This window comes from Emys orbicularis, chromosome 2 (assembly GCF_028017835.1).
Source record: "Emys orbicularis isolate rEmyOrb1 chromosome 2, rEmyOrb1.hap1, whole genome shotgun sequence".
NCBI classification, from domain to species: Eukaryota; Metazoa; Chordata; order Testudines; family Emydidae; genus Emys; species Emys orbicularis.
The window spans coordinates 235,031,873-235,051,438 of NC_088684.1; the positions used below are offsets into that span (position 1 = coordinate 235,031,873).

General features: G+C 43.1%; 1 protein-coding gene across 1 annotated transcript in view; it reads right to left on the reverse strand.

Moving 5' to 3' along the window:
- Positions 1–19,566, reverse strand: part of STK31 (serine/threonine kinase 31) — a 117,991-nt gene that overhangs the window by 36,104 nt on the left and 62,321 nt on the right. Inside the window, exons 15-20 of the mRNA XM_065400074.1 lie at positions 5,241–5,342; positions 4,034–4,114; positions 3,086–3,211; positions 1,917–2,042; positions 1,555–1,641; positions 693–842 (exon numbers count right to left, since the gene is read on the reverse strand). Of these exons, the coding sequence (XP_065256146.1) occupies positions 693–842; positions 1,555–1,641; positions 1,917–2,042; positions 3,086–3,211; positions 4,034–4,114; positions 5,241–5,342 (672 nt within the window). The remainder of the gene's footprint in view (positions 1–692; positions 843–1,554; positions 1,642–1,916; positions 2,043–3,085; positions 3,212–4,033; positions 4,115–5,240; positions 5,343–19,566) is intronic.

Below are 19,566 nucleotides of genomic sequence, written 5' to 3' on the forward strand. Positions count from 1 at the left end.
CCGGAACCCCTGCCCCTGACTGCCCCCTGCCACCCCATTCAACCCCCCCTCTCCTTCCTGACTGCCCCCCCGGGATACCTGCCCCCACTGAACCCCCCTGTTCCCCGCCCTCTGACCGCCCCAACCCCTATCCACACCCCCGCCCCCTGACCACCACCCCGAACTCCCCTGCCCTCTATCCAACCCCTGCTGCTCCCTGCACCCTTACCGCGCTTCCTGGAGCGCTGGTGGCGCTACAGCCGCACTGTCCAGAGCACCAGGACAGGCAGCCACGTTGCCCAGCTGGAGCCAGCCACGCCACCGCCCAGCACGGAGCACTGGGTCAGGCCGTGGCTCTGCAGCTGCACTGCCTGGCAAGAGCTTGCAGCCCCGCCGCCAAGAGCTGAGGCTGCAGGGGAGGGGGAACAGTAGGGGAGGGCTCCGGGCCAGGAGCTCAGGGGCCAGGCAGGAGGGTCCTGCAGGCCAGATGTGGCCCGCAGGCCGTAGTTTGCCCACCTCTGGCATGCTTTCACATTTGAAGTAGTATTCAAAATACACTAGCGAATGAAGAATTTGTCAATAAAACCTATCTTTATATTTTCACAATAAGGGGTACCAAAAAAAAATAGGAAAGGCATTCATGATATAACTCATAATGCAGAATTCTGAGTGAGATTAAGGAAACCCTTGAATATATTTTAAAAAAAATTTACCACTGATTTGGTGAAGTCAAAATCTCCAACAATTCCTTGTTTTCGATTCACAGCAAACACATTATTTGTATGCAGAGATCCATGAACTATATTAGCTTTGTGCAGCGTATGCAGACCACGTGACACTCCTTCCATCACTTTCAATATTTCCTGATGAAAATAAACAATTTTAAAAACTGAAGGAGCCAAGAGAACCATTGCAAGTATTCTGAATGGGAAACTACACAACACTTAGTAAGATTCTAAAGAGTTGCAGAGCCAGTCAAAAAAGAACCCAATCACACCTGGATTAATCATTTTGAAAACAAATGTAAATACCCGTTCGGATATGTGGATTCATAACTGGCTCTATCCTGACACGCAATGCAAGAGAAAAAGCCATTCACAAAACTTATGACCATTTATTTAAAAAGAAGGCTATGCAGCCAAATGGCTTGTTTATAGCTGAAAGTCATTTGGGGGAAGGACAGGTAGGAAAGAAAATGACAGGATGAAAACTCAGACAAGAGTAATCATGATCATAGTATTTTAAAATTTGTTTGCCAATATTTTGTAAAGGATAGCAGCAACAACAACAAAAGCTGGAATGTTCAAAGGAGCGTGAGTAAAGTCCCCACCTCCAGGAGTCGTTTGAAAGTCCCAGCCCCAGTGACTGGACATTAAATTGAGGTATTCATAAAAACAAAAACTGTCATATTCCTTTGCAGGGTTTTTATCACGCATCAACCGTGAATGCAAGTTATATTGCCACATCACTGGCCAGCAAAGAAAAAGGTGAAATAAGAGAAGAGAGGATCAAGTTGGTTTAAATATTTGTTAAAAAACCTTGCTGAAATTTTGAATAAATTACCCTATTACTTACTTCTGAAGTTAAAGGTGTACTAGCCTGCAGTGCTCCTAGACTTGCTCCTGGGTAATATGGGACCATCAGATATACCAAAGGATCAGACTTAAAAAACAAAAAAAAACCAAGGACAATAGACTGATAAAGAAGGGGATTCAAGTTAAAATATCTATTTACTGTGAAGTTAACTTTATTACACATTTAGCGCATATTAAGTCCTCATTAAACCAAATCAATTTAATTTGATTGTTTACGTAAGCTCTGCATGGAAGTTTTTCTATCCAAAGCTTTGGTTAAAAAACCAAAAAGCTTTAACAACAAATTACTATTTTTCATCTAGAAGATTCATAATCAAAAAAGGATGTCAATCTAGAACTTACCTTGCACAAAAAAAGGAACATCAACTGTAATAATCCAGATTTCTCCTTAAATTCACTCCAAGCTCTGTGATATTTGGCTGCTCTTTCTATCACTTTTGCCTCTGTGCTCACATCTACCGAATAGCCCTGAAAACAAAGAATTTTCAGCTGATTCCTAAATTAACGTTGTTAATGTGGAATTATTATATTTTATTTTTACGAACAATTACGTGACAAATTCTATTGAGTGACCTCCTGTTATATTGAATTATATGCTCAACCTGGGATCTGAGAGATCAGTCCCAAATTTTCTTTGTGAACGTTTAAATTGTTGGACTAGCAATGCAGGTCCAGTGTTCCCACTGACCGAACAGTATCATAGCCAAGTTAACAAGCAGTGTTTACACCAGTGGTGGGCAACCTGCGGCCCATCAGGGTAAGCCGCTGGCGGGCCACGAGACAGTTTGTTTATATTGACTGTCCACAGGCACGGCCGCCCGCAGCTCCCAGTGGCCGCGGTTCGCCATTCCCAGACAATGGGAGCTGTGGGAAGCAGTGGCCAGCACATCCTTGAGGCCCGCGCCGCTTCCCTCAGCTCCCATTGGCCGGGAACGGCAAACCACGGCGACTGGGAGCTGTGGGAAGCTGTGCCTGCGGACAATGTAAACAAACGGTCTCACAGCCTGCCAGCAGATTACCCTGACAGGCCACAGGTTGCCCACAACTGGTTTACACTGTTCCACCATTAACTTCATACTTCTTGATCTCCCGAACACTGGTGGGTAGGAGGGGAAGTGTGGCAGTGGAAAGCAAAGGAGACACCTGGGAATCAGTAGGGAAGGTGTCAGTATGAGTACGATGGAGACTGAATGCACCAGGAACAGGGAGTGATAGCCAGTAAGAGTAGGGCCCACTGACGCCCAGGAATGGCAGTCAGCAAAAGGAAGTGACACGCTTGCAGCTGACCCCAGAGAAGTGAAAGAGGAGAAGAGAGATGGAGACAAACAGCAAAAAAATAACATTGCTTTGATAGTGATCCAAGAGCCTAGCTGAATTATTAGCATTTACAAGGGTACTATTGAAAATAGTAAAGAAGCAATTACTGAGTTCAAGCAGATCAATATACTCAGTAAGTTACCAAGAGAGCTCCACATACAGCTACGAATTGAAAGTCAGTGACAGAAAATTACCTTTAAAAGAACCTTCTGTTCTTGAACTTCCGAACACACTAATGGGTGCTTCGTGCTCAATTCCTTAAGGGGTTCAGCATCAAGAAGATCCCGTTCTAAGCTGACTGTCAGAAGTCCACCAGAGTTCTGGAGTGCACACATGCAAACACAACCAAAATGCCACTAACTAGCTTAATAATCCAGACACTGCAAATTGCTGAATGCTTAATATTTATCAACCACCACTGATAATGCAGGACACTTACCATAATGTAAGGAAGGTCAAATTTAGGCTTAAATTAAGTAGTCTTTTTTAAAATAAAAAGAAAGTTTCCATTTGGTGATTCCCTTCTCTCCCCCCTCTCCCCACCCCGGTGTTAAACACGTTAACTTGACCTTCATTCCTTCAATACACATCATTTGGATTTAATCTCTCAGTGTCATATACATGAGCCACTGACCGCCCATCTACTTCATAGACGTTAAAAACCTGAGCTCCTGACATGCATAATACATGGGGTTTTGTTTTCTCCTCCCTTTCACCCTGCCCCAGACACAGCCAGTCTTAGCATTTCATGCTGGGCCAGCATTTAGCTGCTACTGTTGGTGAATGAAACCATAACATGACCAGTCAAGCTGCATGAGTAATTCTACTGAAGTCTGGATACCATATTTGAATTTATTTTCTAGTTATTGGCATGAGTGGGTGACATTGCAAGTGTGTGAGAGAGAGAAGTCTCTTTGGGATGTGAATAATGAAATCTCTCACTTGTTTAAAGTTTCATTTGGCCCATGACAATATTTTCAGTTGTTAAACTTGTAATCGGACTACTGCCCTTAAAGACTTCATCACTTACTAGAATCTTTGGCATTTCCTGCTTTATGGCATATTTAATGAAGCTACTTCCCCTACTCTCAAATACATACTCCCAGTTCCCTGCCCTTAGAAACACAGCAGGGGCTTCTTACCATATACTTCAGAATTCCTGCTTCCGGGTGAAGGAGTGGCAGCTCAGGGAACCATTTCTGCACCAGGCAACTAAGCCTCTCCTGAATTAGGGTTACATTCATCAATGCCGACCGCCTCCGCATGCAATACGTACAAGTATATACCAGAAAATACATTAACTGAAGTTTGGGCTGTATGCCCACAAAACGTCGATTTCTGAAAATATGAAGAGCGGAACCTACCCTCTTCCAGTTACATCACTCAGAATGCAACTGGCTTTCACTTTTTCACGGCAACAGTACTATAACAGCCCAATTGGATGCATTTTTAAAAACAGGGTTTGTGTGGTAATTTTAGGGACTTCTGGATATCCCCATCCCTTAGAAAAATATGATCCACCCCCTTCCTCATCAAAGTAGCCAGGGGAAGGCAGCTAGAGAGAGACCAGCTGCTGAAGAAAAGTTCCTACTTACTCTCCTCTCCTTCCCCAACCTGAAAGTAGTTCAAATGACAAAGAGAGGGGAACCCCAGTACCACCACCAGAGGAGTCCAACCTCAGCAGGAGCAAGCAGGGGAAATCAGAAGCAAGGTGGCCAAACCTTAGAGTTGGTGAAACAGGCCACAGCTCTTGCCACCTCCAGCCACCCCACAAACCTGTAACATTTAGGCGTTACTGTTACTCATGCCCAGCACTGCATTACCAGAAGTCCTGTTCCTGCCCTCCTCCTTCCTACTTCTAAGGAGGAGTGGCCATGGATTCTGGATTCCTCCCTCCACGCAGAGTATTTAGGAAGTGGGAGATCACTGGTGTCAGTCTTGCCTTCAACTTGGAGGACGGACCCTCCCTCTTCACTGCCCTGATCCTATCCCCCATATCACACAGATAAAGGCTTTCTTCAGCCACTGTGCTGCCTAATCATCTTCCTACTGCTCTGGTGAGGGGACTGGGGCTCACACTTCCAGATTTTCCTCTACCATTCATTTTGAAAAAAGCTGTATCAGGTGGAAAAGAGGAAAACTGATGATTATCTCCCTCCACCTCGGAGAGTACTATTTCATTTCAGAGGCTTTACTGAATATGAGCGTGTCTTTAGTCTTTCCTTTCAGTACTGTAACATTCATCCTTTAGATTTTACTGAGAATGAATGTATATAATAAAGAAACTGAAATGTAAAAGTGGTTCATACAAGTACATAGTTTAAGTTGCTTACATAAATTGATACTTACATATTCTTCTTGTTCATTGTATATTTCCTGAATGAGACTGTTTCTCAGTCCAGTGATTTCTTCTTTTATTTTTGTTATTTCATACTCACTGTAATCATCAGACTGCATGCAGAAACAATAAAATTACCATCGTATATGCCTCAAGAAATTATCATACTATATGATGTAACCTAGTACATAAGACCTAAAAAGCAGCTTCCATATTACATTATAATTTGAGAATGCAGTTTATTCTCAAAAATATTCTAGGATGAAGGTACGTTACTAATATCATTAGACCTTTTTTTTGCTTTTCTAAATTATCTATTTGCTGTAATTTTCTTCGTTCTCCTTTTTGGAAATCCTCTATAAAATAAAATCTAATGGTTAGAAAGGGCATTCAGTTCACCCAGGTGAGTGGCCTAAATTATTGTCACAATAAAATTAGGGGTTTGAATGACTGGACAAGATGCTACACCAGATTTAGATCTTATCTGAAGGTTCCTGGCCATTGGCTTCATTTTAGAAATAAAACTTTACAGAACCTGGACAGGAAGAGAAATGAAAAATCAGATTGGAGGGTATGTTCACTTCAGTAGTACACATTGGAGATCCATCTCTCTCTCTCTCTCTCTCTCTCTCTCTCTCTGAGGAGGAACTTTTTTTTTTTTCATAGGATTCCTATAATTTTTTTAAAACCACTCTCTATCAGATACATTACTGGAACTTTTGGGTCCAATTTTCAGACCCAGAGCCAGCACACTGGCCTAGAAAGACATGTGAGGGACACAAACACATTGAAACTTTTCTGTACATGGAAAACCACACATACGGCTGCAAATACACAAATCAATATTTGAGTATCTACACGGCTAAGTGTGCACTTATCAAGCTAGGCGGTAGTTGCTCAGTAGAAATGCAAACACTTGCCTGGCAACTGGAGATTAGGCCCTGTGAAATGTACTGGAATAGGAAATGTTTTAAATAGAGCTGGGGAAAGAAATGCAAATTCCATTTCACAGAGGAGTTTGAGATTTCAAAATCTCTTTGCATTCCAATTTGGAACAAAACCTGAACATTTCAAAATACTTTGTGAAAGAAAATTCGTTACATATTCATTTTGACATTTTAAAATTTTATATTATAATGCAGAATATAAAACAAAAAATAGAAACAAAAAGTCATTTCAAACGGACAAATCAATATTAGGGCTGCCAAGCGATTAAAAAAATTAATCGCACGATTATAAAAATTAATTGTGATTAATCGTACTGTTAAACAATAATAGAATACCATTTATTTAAATATTTTGGGTGTTTTCTACATTTTCAAATATATTAATTTCAATTACAACACAAAATACAAAGTATAAAGTGCTCACTTTATATTTATTACAAATATTTGCATTGTAAAAAACTAAAAATAGTATTTTTCAATTCACCTCATACAAGTACTGTACTGCAATCTCTATCATGAAAGTTGAACTTACAAATGTAGAATTATGTACAAAAAATAACTGCATTCAAAAATAAAACAATATAAAACTTTAGAACCTACAAATCCACTCAGTCCTACTTCAGACAATAGCTCAGACAAACAAGTTTGGTTACAATTTGCAGGAGATAATGCTGCCCATGTCTTGTTTACAATGTCACCTGAAAGTGAGAACAGGAGTTCGCATGGCACTGTTGTAGCCGGCATCGCAAGATATTTACGTGCCAGATGTGCTAAAGATTCATATGTCCCTTCATGCTTCAATCACCATTCCAAAAGACATGCATCCATGCTGATGACGGGTTCTGCTCGATAACAATCCAAAGCAGAGCGGACCAACCCATGCTCATTTTCATCATCTGAGTCAGATGCCACCAGCAGAAGGCTGATTTTCATTTTTAGTGGTTCGGGTTCTGTAGTTTCTGCATCGGAGTGTTGCTCTTTTAAGACATCTGAAAGCATTCTCCACACCTCGTCCCTCTCAGATTTTGGAAGGCACTTCAGATTCTTAAACCTTGGGTCGAGTGCTGTATCTATCCTTAGAAACCTCACATTAGTACCTTTTTTGCATTTTATCAAATCTGCTGTGACAGTGTTCTTAAAACAAACATGTGCTGGGTCATCATTCGAGACTGCTATAACGTGAAATATATGGCCGAATGTGGGTAAAACAGAACAGGACACATACAATTCTCCCCCAAGGAGTTCAGTCACAAATTTAATGAACACACTTTTTTTTTTTTTTTTTTTTTTTTTTTTTTTTAAAGAGCATCATCAGCATGGAAGCATGACCTCTGGAATGGTGGCCGAAGCACGAAGGGACATATGAATGTTCAGCATATCTGGCAAGTAAATACCTTGCAATGCTGGCTACAAAAGTGCCCTGCAAACACCTGTCCTCACTTTCAGGTGACATTGTAAATAAGAAGTCGTCATCAGTATCTACCGTAAATGTAAACAAACTTGTTTGTCTTAGCAATTGGCTGAACAAGAAGTAGGATTGAGTGGACTTGTAAGCTCTAAAGTTTTACATTGTTTTGTTTTTGAGTGCAGTTATGTATCAACAAAAATCTACAATTGTAAGTTACACTTTCATGATAAAGAGATTGCACTACAGTACTTGTATAGCGTGAATTGAAAAATATTATTTATTTTGTTTATCATTTTTACAGTGCAAATATTTGTAATAAAAAATAATTATATTAAGTGAGCACTGTACATTTGTATTCTGTGTTTTAATAGAAATCAATATATTTGAAAATGTAGAAAAACATCCAAAAATATTTAATAAATTTCAATTGGTATTCTATTGTTTAACAGTGTGATTAATCATGATTAATTTTTTTAATCACAGTTAATTTTTTTAAGTTAACTGCGATTAATCAACAGCCCTAATCAAAATGTTTAGTTCAGAAAGTGCAGAAACAGGATGTTTTGACACTGTAGAAAAAGAGAGAAAAATTCCATCAAACAAAATTTCAGTGAAATCTACACAATCTCAAGAAACCTTTTGGTTTTGACTAAACTGCATTTTCTGACCAACTAATTTTAAATCAGTTTGGTTTCCTCTCTCATTCTCCCAAAACTCGCTAGTACTTCTACACATTTAGAAGATCTGACCTGTCCTTGATATCCTGACAGTGAAAACATTCATCCATACCCTAACCATCTCTCATCTCAACTGTTACCTCTACCTCTTCCTCTCTGATCTCCACCCCATACACATCACCATCCAGTCCACCCAAAACGCAACAGCTAAAAGTATCTTCCTAGCCCAAATAAACGACATCACCCTTTGAATTTTTCCATTAGCCTCTACAGTAAGGCAAATGGAAAATTTGTTACCAGATTATTTCCTTTCTTGTACTGATCTCATATTCAAAAATATATGAGCCGCACCTCTCTTCCTGCAAATAACCGAGGCTAGAGAGTAAGACTTATCCTTGAGGTGCCAGTGCTTGGCTAAACCACTTCTGCCATCTCTCCAGATGATGTGGGTGAGATAATATCTTTTATTGGACCAATGTCTGTGGTGAGAGAGAAGTTTTTGAGCTACACAGAGCACTTCCTCTGAGACCGGAGGAAGAGTTTTTTGTAGCTCGAAAGTCTGTCTTTCTCACCAACAGACATTGGTCTAATACAAGATATTACCTCACCCACCTTGTCTCTCTCATATCCTGGGATGAACAACACTGCATACTCGTCCCAGATGACTATTTCCCAGCGTTGAGTGGAAACACTAAATTCTTATGAACAGATTAAATATAAGCTTAATGGTAAAGATTTGGTCCATTATATTACTGACATGCATGGAAGAGGCAATCACAAAGGATATTTGAAGGCCTTATCTTGAGTCGGACAAATCTGGGGGGAGAGGGCAGTAAGAGAAAGGTAATACGTTAACAACTGTCCATTCTGGATCTTACCCTCCCCTCCAAGACACGTGGGATGTAGCACGTTGTAAGGAAAAATTAGAAGGAAAGAGAAATGAGATTAGCCAAAGCATCTGTCCCCGGTGCTCTTGTACCTCCTTCCCCACTGACGACTCTTGCTCTTGTGCTTGGATTGGATATAAATAGGTAAACAGTGGGAAGGTACCCCAACTACTCGAGTATCAGCTGGAAAACTTCTTGGTTCAGTGACCATTTGAGTGGTTCATCTGTTGACTCCAGAGGTTGTCTGCTAGTGTGTTCATTAGAGAGATTCACATAAAAGTGATGCTGGAGACATTCTGCTCAGAGAAGTCTGTGTGTTACTTCAGTATTTAGACTTGACCTCCTTGTGCTCCCTTGCCATTTTATGTATGTCATAGTCATTGAGTTGTCTAACTGAGATAGCGTATGGTCCTCCTTCAGACAGTCCTGGAAGTCTCAAAGAATCAGCACCTCACTGATCTCTAGGAATTAGTTTCTCAGGAGCCTTTCTGACCTTGATGACTTTCCCTGTGCCCTGGGGTGTATCAAGTACCCTGCAACATCAATATCCATGGTCACAATTTTGGATTCTGGATTATGCAGGAAGGATGCTACCATCACATGGATTTGCTGTTTCCACCAACTTAGGGACCTGATCACTACATGGTATCCTCACATTCCTTTCCATCTCCTGTTGGAAACTGTTACAGGCCCTTAAGATCTATCCTTTAACCTTTCTAGCACAGCTTTACCCATGAAATAACCCCTACCGCAAAGAGATTGGAAATCCTAGGAGCTGGTACTGATGAATACACATGGTATTCCTCGACGCCCAGGAGATCAGCGCCTGAATCTTGTCAACCCTTTCCTGTGCTGTGAGCATGCTGGCTCTGCATCAAGCTTGGCAGATGGTTCTCTGAAAGGGAATCAGAGAGCTCTTCAAGTTTGACACAGACAAATGTGCCAACAGGATGCAGGTCTGGTTAAGTTGCTTCTTGCAAGATTGTACAAGGTGAGTATTTAGTTTAAGAAAAGATGCATCTGAGTCCCTAGACTCCTCGGACAGGACACTATCTCTATCAGTAGCTTTGTGAACATTGTGTGTGTGGAGGACAGACTGCATGGTAACACTTTGTACTGACAGTGGCTATTTTTATAAGCATCCTGAAGGAACTGCGGGTATCAGGCCCTTCCACAACTATGCAGATAAGCTCCTGCCAGGTCTATTATCAGCTCTTCTAGGGAGAGTGCAGCAAAAGGGAAGTGAAAGTCTGCATCCTCTATTCAGTCTTCTCTTCCAAACCACTCAGCCTCTTAAAGTCTAACTCCGCCTGGACTCCATCACTTCTTTTTCTTTCTGTGAAGAAAAGAGATTAGAGTCCTTGACTTTTTTGCTCTGAGGAACAGCCTCTGTCGCAAATAATTCTAGAAGGTGTGAAATTTCCTTGCGGGTGCTTGTCACTATCTATTGAGGCTGGAAAGAGGGGAAAAGAAAAGATGTGCAGGAGCCTGAAGCTCCAGAATGCAACGCAGATACTTTTTCTCTTATACTGTCCAGCATGGGACAACTTGAACCCCTGGGTGCTGGAGACCAGAGGGGGGCAATGCCCCCCACACTTTTTAAACAGGGGGCCAAGCTCTCAGCTTTTGAGAATCAGAACTAGGCAGAGACATACAACAAGAGGAGGCCCCCACCCCACCCCCAGTGGCCTCTGGCCAGAACTGGGTGGTGTAACAGAGGAGCCCCTTCCCTGCTGGCATAACGGAGGGGCAGCCAGACCATATCTGAGTGAGTGATATTGCAACCTAGCACACAGGGTCACAAGAGCACTCAAATTTGGTTGTAGTTTTCTGTGCTACTGCTTGAACCAGGAGTCTAAGAAGTAGGATGATCCTGCCTGACGGCCTGCATACTAGGTGGGGGTGGGCGCTCAGATGCAAACATACTGACTTTTTGGACTGGTAGGAGTTGGCACCTAGCCACTTAGTTTGTTCTCATAACTCTTGCTGCCAGCCTCACAGAACTGATGGCTCCATCCTCCATGAACATGTCATCAGGGATATTTTATCTAGTACTGATATGGTTCGGGAGGGGGAGGGGGTCAAAGCTCTTTAAAGGCATCCCATCAGGATACTGAGGCTGCACAAAGCACGTGATGACCAGTGAGACTCAAAGAGCTATGCTAACATTTCTAATTCTCTTCTAAAGGCGGCTTCCATCTTCCTGCCTGAAGGTATTGAAGGCGTCTCCCCTTGGCAGAAATTAATATGTCCTTTACAGGGACACCACAGCTGAGGAAGAATGAAGAGAGAATCTTGGAATTCTAGAACCTGGAAAGCTATCAGACTCAGCCTCTTCTCTTTGTTGGCCATTTTCCAGCCCTTCCTTGTGATTTTCTTGAAGGAGAAATAAGGAGATAGCAAATGGTTAGTTTTGAATTGAAGAAATATTCCCCTTTTCATACCCTCTCTCTCTGGCTAGATGTCAGTGGTGCCCAACCTTCATGCCAAGTTTCAAGCACATCCGTTCCTCAGTGTTGTCATGATCCAAAACTAACAGTTCCCCTACTTCAGCATCCCCCAAGGAGCTGGAGACACTGCTCTACAGCCAAAATGCTTCTGAAATAAATGTAGTCAAACTTTACTAATTCTGGGTCACTGAGAACGAAAATGATGCTTAAAATTGTTGATTGGCTCTAGTTTTCAAGATATGCTATTGGGTCAGTATATACGACCCTTGACTTGGGAATGGCGGAGGATAAGTGAGTTATAAAGGGAAGGGATCTCAATTTAAACCAGAAATGACTAAAATACATCTTTGACTGGATCTATGAATAAATCTATGACTGGGTTTGGACACTACTTGCTTTTTAGGCAAAACAATGAATGATGCAATCTGAAGCTGGTATTGCATCATACATGATATGAATTGCATCATGTTATTCCTAGAAGTCATGGATGATGCAATCATAACGAAGCTTACATCACTCTGCTGAACAAATTGCCCTATATCAGCTCTAGAAATCATACAGTGTCGTGCTCTCTTATTTGTCAGTGTTTGATTTTTGCAAAGGGACACATTTCTGTTTAGCCAAAGTGAGCAGAGATGCCTCGTACTTGTGTGAACAGTGCAGATAACTTCTGCTATGTTTGTGGTGAAGTGACTTTTGCATCACAAAAGCGCAGTATAACCAGTATGGTTAAGAAAGCCTATCACCTTTATTTTGGCTGCAAAATTGGAGATCAGGACAAGAGGTGGGCCCCACACATATGCTGCAACACTTGTGCAACAAATCTTCGCCAGTGGTTGAAGAGGAAAAGGAAATCTATGCCTTTTGCAGTGCCAATGATTTGGAGAGAGCCAACAGATCATACCAGCAATTGTTACTTCTGCATGGTGCCTCCAGTTGGGAAAGGTGTGTCAAAGAAGAAAAAGTGGACTGTGCATTATCCAAACATTCCATCAGCTATACGCCCAGTAACCCACGGAGAAGGACTGCCGGTTCCTGATGCACCAGAATCATTCTCACTTGAGTCAGACGAGGAAGAGGAAGAGGATGAAACTTCTGGTCCTGAACCATCAATGTCACAGGACCCACATTTTCTCCCATCCTCCTCCTCTGAACCACACCTCCTAACACAAGGTGAACTGAATGACCTTGTCAGGGATTTGGAACTACCCAAGAGTAAGGCAGAGCTGTTGGGCTCCAGACTACAGCAGTGGAATCTCCTGGCAGGTGATGTTAGGGGTTCCGTGTTCTGTGACCGTCAAAAGGATCTTGTCCCATTCTTCTTCATGGAAGGTGATCTTGTAGCCTGCAACAACATCCATGGTGTGATGGCAGCCCTCAACATCGTTCACAATCCAGATGAGTGGAGACGGTTCCTTGATTCATCGAAGACGAGTCTTAAAGCTGTTTTACTGCATAATGGCAATGTTTTGCCATCAATTCCAGTTGGTCATGCAGTCCATATGAAGGAAACCTATGACAACATGAAACAACTTTTGAGGTGCATAAACTATGACCAACATCAGTGGCAGCTTTGTGGCGATTTGAAGGTTGTTGCTCTCTTGCTTGGTCTGCAGACTGGATACACAAAGTACTGCTGTTTTCTCTGCGAATGGGATAGTCGTGCAAGAGATTCCCACTACATCAAGAAAGATTGGCCACTCCGACAGTCATTGGAGCCTGGGAGGAAAAGTGTTCAGCATCCACCACTTGTTGAATCAAGGAAGATTTTGTTACCACCCTTACACATCAAGCTGGGTCTGATGAAGAACTTTGTCAAGGCCATTGACAAAACACAAGCAGCTTTCAAGTACCTCCGTGGAAAATTTCCAAGGTTAAGTGAAGCTAAGATAAAGGAAGGTGTCTTTGTTGGTCCTCAGATTCGTGAACTTCTTCCAGATGATGCATTTGACCATGCACTGCGTGGCAAGGAAAAGACGGCCTGGAAAGCCTTCCAGTTAGTGGCAATAAATTTTCTCGGAAACAACAAGGCAGACAACTACAGGTTGCTGGTGGAAAACCTCCTCAAGGCATACAAAAGCCTTGGTTGCAACATGTCACTAAAGATACATTTTTTGCACTCTCATCTAGATTTTTTTCCACCGAACTGCGGAGCAGTGAGCGACGAGCACGGCGAGCGATTTCACCACGACATTGCAACAATGGAGAAACGCTATCAGGGCAAATGGAGCCCATCAATGCTTGCAGACTATTGCTGGACAGTGACAAGAGATGCTCCATTTAATGAATACAAGAGACAAGCCAAGAAGCGCCGAATAGACACTGAATAGGACTAAACTATGTACATAATAGTTTTTTGCCTTTTGTTTCATAATAAATTTTATTTATATAACCCTTTTGCTGATTTTTAAAGTGTTACATAAACAGGACAGGTGAAATATTATCATGTAAAGCAACCATAAACACATGAAAAGACCTAGGTTTCCAATTTATGATTAAAACTCTACTATCTACACAATATACATAGACATAAAATGTAAAAACTTAAATATCTTAGAAACAGTAGCCAATCAGTTGTTTTAATTGTCATATTTGAATTCAGCACATCAAAATACATAATAAATAGCACATTTTATCTCTGAAGCAGACAACTTCTCAAAAATTGTAGACCAGTGAGACCTGCTGTGCTTTTTTTCCTGTGTTATTTTAAGCCTTTTTTGGATTTCTAATGTATTTTGCAGAATCCCCAGAGGATCAGTCTCTCCTAGTCTAGTTCTCGTTGAAGTCTTAGCCTGGGCAAAGACAATTTGATTTGAGCCCTGTTGTGCCTCATCATGTAATCCAGAACTGGGGAGGAAGTGGCGGGGACTGCCCCTAAGAGATCCCAAATCCTCCTCTTGGGAAGAACAACTGTCTGAAAGGATGATGGATCCCTTGACTAACGGACTCAATTAACCCATTAAAAACCTTAGATGCACAACCAGATTTTTTTCTCCTTTTGAGGGAGACTGGACTGGGGGCAACTTAGTGCCTTACCCTTGAAGAACTCTTAATCAGTGACAGCACTGATATCTCCCAGACTCCCAAGAGCTGAGTAGGACCAAGCAATGGAGGTCTTTCTGGGGAAGTTTTGGCTGGTGTTGTGAGATGCAGAAGCCTCAACAAGTTGTCCATAAGGAGCCTTTCCCCCCTGACTCAGGGAGGGCTCTGGGCTGGGAGCAATCACCTCAGAACTTCTCTTCTGTGGCTCCACAGAATATCTTCTTGCAGACACAGGAGCAGGTTGCCCTTCAGCTCAATTCCTTTGGCCAGCTCTGCCATGCTGGAAGAAGGGAGAATTAACAGAAGAAAGGTGCATGGCAGGTGATGCTACTCAGAGAAATAAGGCCCTGAAATTTTGGCTCAATAAAGAAGAGAAGACAGTGATCTCAAAATCATCTTTAAATCCTGGGCTGTGATAGATCAGGTGGGAGTGTGAATCGCTGCTCTGGCTGCACAGTCCAAAGGCAGAGAATCTGGTGAGACGGTGGAAGGAATGTAGACAAAACCTTAGAGTCTTGTGGACAAGTCTGAACTGCCCCAGGTATCTGCAGGACTGGAGTTCTAAAAAACTTCTGTCCTCCTTTTCAAGGCCCTACATAACTCTTCCCTTCCAATTGCCAAACCTTCTGTCTCTTATAGCGTAACTGCTCCACCTTTCTCCGCCAATGACGCTAGTCTTCACAGTAGCCCATTCACCTGTTTCTCCCATAAGCATAAGCATTGCTAGGGGGTGGGGTTTATGTCATTCCCTATGTATGGAATCATCTTCCTTCTCTGGTCCATTAGCCTCTCTCATTTTAAATCTCTCTTCAAAGCTCATCCACTCTACAGTGCTCACAATCACTGAAGTGTGTGTGGTTTTAAAAAAAAAACCATCAAAATGTGCATATGCATAAACTGAATATATGCACGATGGGATTACTGTAACCTTCATCCGACCTACCCAATTACTTTTTGATGCATCACTCTTACCTGTGCTACATCTAAAACTCAAGATTGTAAACCCCTGGAGGTAAGGATGGGGTCTTCTGTAAATACACTCCTGGGAGTAATAAGACACAAATATCTAGAGTTCTTGTTCTTTTAGATAAGAACATAAGAACGGCCATACTGGGTCAGACCAATGATCCATGTAGCCCACTATCCTGTCTTCCAACAGTGGCCAATTCCAAGTGCTTCAGAGGGAATGAACACAACAAGACAATTATTGAGTGATCCATCACATCATCCACTTCCAGCTTCTGGCAGTCAGAAGCTTAGGGACACCTAGAGCATGGGGTTGCATCACTGGCCATCTTGATTGATGGAACGATCCTCCATGAACTTATCTAATTCTTTTTTGAACCCAGTTATACTTTGCCCTTCACACTATCCCCTGGCAACCAGTTCCACGGGTTGACTGTGCATTGTGTGAAGTAGTAATTCCTTTTGTTTGTTTTAAACTTGCTGCCTATTAATTTCATAGAGTGATCCCTGGTTCTTGTGTTACTTGGAAGGGTAAACAACACTTTCTTATTCACTTTCTCCACACCGTTCATGATTTTATAGACCTCTATCACATGCCCCCTTAGTTGTCTCTTTTCCAACATGAATAGTCTTTTTAATCTCTCCTCATAAGGAAGCTGTTCCATAGCCCATCTTTTTTGTTGCCATTCTCTGTCCCTTTTCCAATTCTAATATATCTTTTTTTGAGATGGGGCGACCAGAACTACATGTAGTATTCAATGTGTGGGCATACCATGGATTTATATAGTGGCATAGTGATATTTTCTGTCTCATTATCTATCCATTTCCTAATGGTTCTTAACATTCTGTTAGCTTTTTTGACTGCTGCTGCACACTGAGCGGATGTTTTCAGAGAACTATACACAATGATTTTAAGATCTCTTTCTTGAGTGGTAACAGCTCATTTAGAACCCATCATTTTGCATGTATAGTTGGGATTATGTTTTCCAATGTGCATTACTTTGCATTTGTCAGCATTGAATTACATTTGCCATTCTGTTGCCAAGTCAGCCAGTTTTGTGACATCCCTTTGTAACTCTTTGCAGTAAAAGTAAAATAAGTGGTTAGAGTCAAAAGGCATCCTTTAAAAATTGGAAGATAGGAGACAAAGGGTAGGAATAAATGGTCAGTTTTCAGAATGGAGAAAGGTAAACAGTGGTGTCACCCAGGGATCTGTACTGGTGCTGTTCAACATATTCATAAATGATCTGGAAACAGTGAGGTGGCAAAATTTGCAGACAATACATAATTACTCAAGATATTTAAGTCCAAAGCAGACAGCGAAGTATATATGAGGGTTCTGACATAAGGACCCTGATTTCTGAAAACCTTCCTGGTCAAGATAATTGCTACCAGAAAGGTGACCTTCCAGGAATGATATGACAGAGGGCATGATGCCAGTGGCTCCAAGGGAGGGCCCGTGAGTCTTGATAGGACCAGGTTTAGGTCCCACGGGGGAATGAGTTTGCAAATTTGAGGGTAAAGTCTCTCTAATCCCTTGAGGAAGTGAATGGACATTTTCTGTGAGAACACCAATCTACCGTCCAGCAGAGGATAGAAGGCTGAAATTGCCCCTAGATGCACCTTGATTGATGAAATGGCTAGGCCTTGTTGTTTCAAATGGAGCAGATATTCCAGCACGGACTGGAGAGGTAACCGAGTTGGTGAGAGGACTCATTGGGATGACCACACTGAGAAATGCTTCCACTTGGTGAGGTAAGTCATTCTACCAGACGGTTTCTTACTATCTAGCAAGACCAGGTCGACTTGTTCTGAACAGTCCAGCTCTACCAGATTCAACCATGGATCCTCCATGTGGCCAGGTGGAAGGCCTTGAGATTCAGTTGGAGCAAACAGCCGTGATCTTGCGAGATCAAGGCAGGAGGGAGCGGCAACAGGGTTGATACTGACAGATCCAGTAGCGTGCCACAAGTGTTGGTACAGCCACGCAGGGACTATAAGAACAACCTTTGTTTTGTCTTGCTTGACTTTCAGAAGGACCTTATGTACCAGAGGAATGAGGGGAAATGTGTAGAACAGGAGTTTTGTCCACACGAGTAGGAAGACATCTGTGAACAAGCCTGGGCTGTAACCACACAGCGTGCAAAACTGCTGACATTTCCTGTTCTGCTTGGTTGCAAACAGATCTAAAACAGGAAACCCCCACCTCTGGAAGATGGATCTAGCTAGATTGGGGTGAAGGGACCATTCATGGTGAGAAGAGAAAGACCTGTTGAGGTGATCTGCCAAAGTGTTCCGGACTTCCTGAAAGTGAGAAGCTTCGACGTGGATGGAGTGCTTTGCGCAGAAGTCCCACAGGCGAATGGCCTCTTGACACAGGGTGGATGAGTACACTACTCCCTGCTTGTTGGTGTAAAACATAGCTGCGGTGTTGTCCACAAGCACTCTCACGATTTTGCCCAAGGTCTGGCGTAAAAACACCTAGCACGCGAGGCGGACCACTCTGAGCTCTCTGCCATTTATATGCAAGGAGAGCTCCTCCTGGGACCACAGGCCCTGAGGTGCTTGAGATGAGCCCCCCCAACCTAGATAGGACACATCCACAATTAGGGATACTGATGGCTGAGGAGTGAAAAGGGAATGCCTGCACCCACCAATCGGGGATCCCTCCACAAGTGGAGGGAGGTGAGGACCGGGGCAGGAATTGTAAGCACCGAGACCAAGTGCTGATGGCTCGGCGAGTACACCAAGGCCAGCCAAGCCTGAAGGTGTCTGGGGCCTAGTCTTGCATGCTGTACCACATAAGTGCACACAGCCATGTGACCCAAAAGTTTGAGGCAGAAATGGTCTGTTGTGACGGGCTGGGTCTTGACCTCCGATATCAGAGCTGACATTGTCTGGGAGTGAGCCACTGGGAGGAAGGCTCTGAACCGGGTAGAATTGAGCAATGCATCAATAAACTCTATACTCTGGGCGGGGATGAGAGTTGACTTTTGCTCGTTTATCAATAGGCCCAGGGCTCTGAAGATAGCTTGGACCAGAGTGATGCTGGCTCTCACGTGAGCCTCAAACCAGCCCTTGATCAGCCAGTTATTGAGGTAAGGGTAGACTAACACCTCTCCTTCTGAGGAAGGCTGCCACCACTGCTATGCATTTTGTGAAAACCCAAGGGGCTGCCGACAGGCCAAAGGGGAGGACAATGAATTGGTAGTGGGTCTGGTGTATGATGAATCTGAGGAACCCTCTGTGGTCCCGGAAAATGGAGATGTGGAAATAAGCTTCTTTCAAGTCAAGGGTAGCATACCAGTCCCCTGGATCCAGGAAGGAAATAATGGAGGCCAGGGAGACCATGTGGAACCTCAGTTTCTTGAGACAAATCTTGATGCGACACAGGTCTAGGATGGGTAGAAGACCCCCCTTTGGCCTGCGGGATTAGGAAATAGTGGAGTAAAACCCTTTCCCTCTCAAGTTCTGAGGCACCTTCTTCACCACCCTTACCCAAAGGAGGGCTTGCACTTCCTGGACTAGAAGTTGCTCATAAGAAGGGTCCCTGAAGAGGAACGGGGATGGAAGAGAGGGGTGGAAGAAAACTGAAGAGTGTAACCTTCCTCCATCATACACATCACCCAACAGTCCGACGTGATGAGGGACCATGCTCGGCTGAAGTAGGAGAGTTGGTCTGAAAACAAAGGGGGGGCAGGATCCGGTATGGAAACTGATATAACACCCTCAGGTGCCCCTTCAGAAGTTGTGCTTGGGGCCTCCTGGATATCTGTGAGAGCCCAGTAATGAGGCTGAGGGTGGCCCTGGAATCTTTCAGGCCATGAAGTTTTGCATACGTCTGTTCGAAGAAGAGGGAAGTTCCCTCAAATGGAAGGTCCTGAATGGACTGCAGAACCTCTGGCGGCAGTCCCGAGGATTGGAGCCAAGAGCACCTTCTCATCCCCATCGCGGATGCCA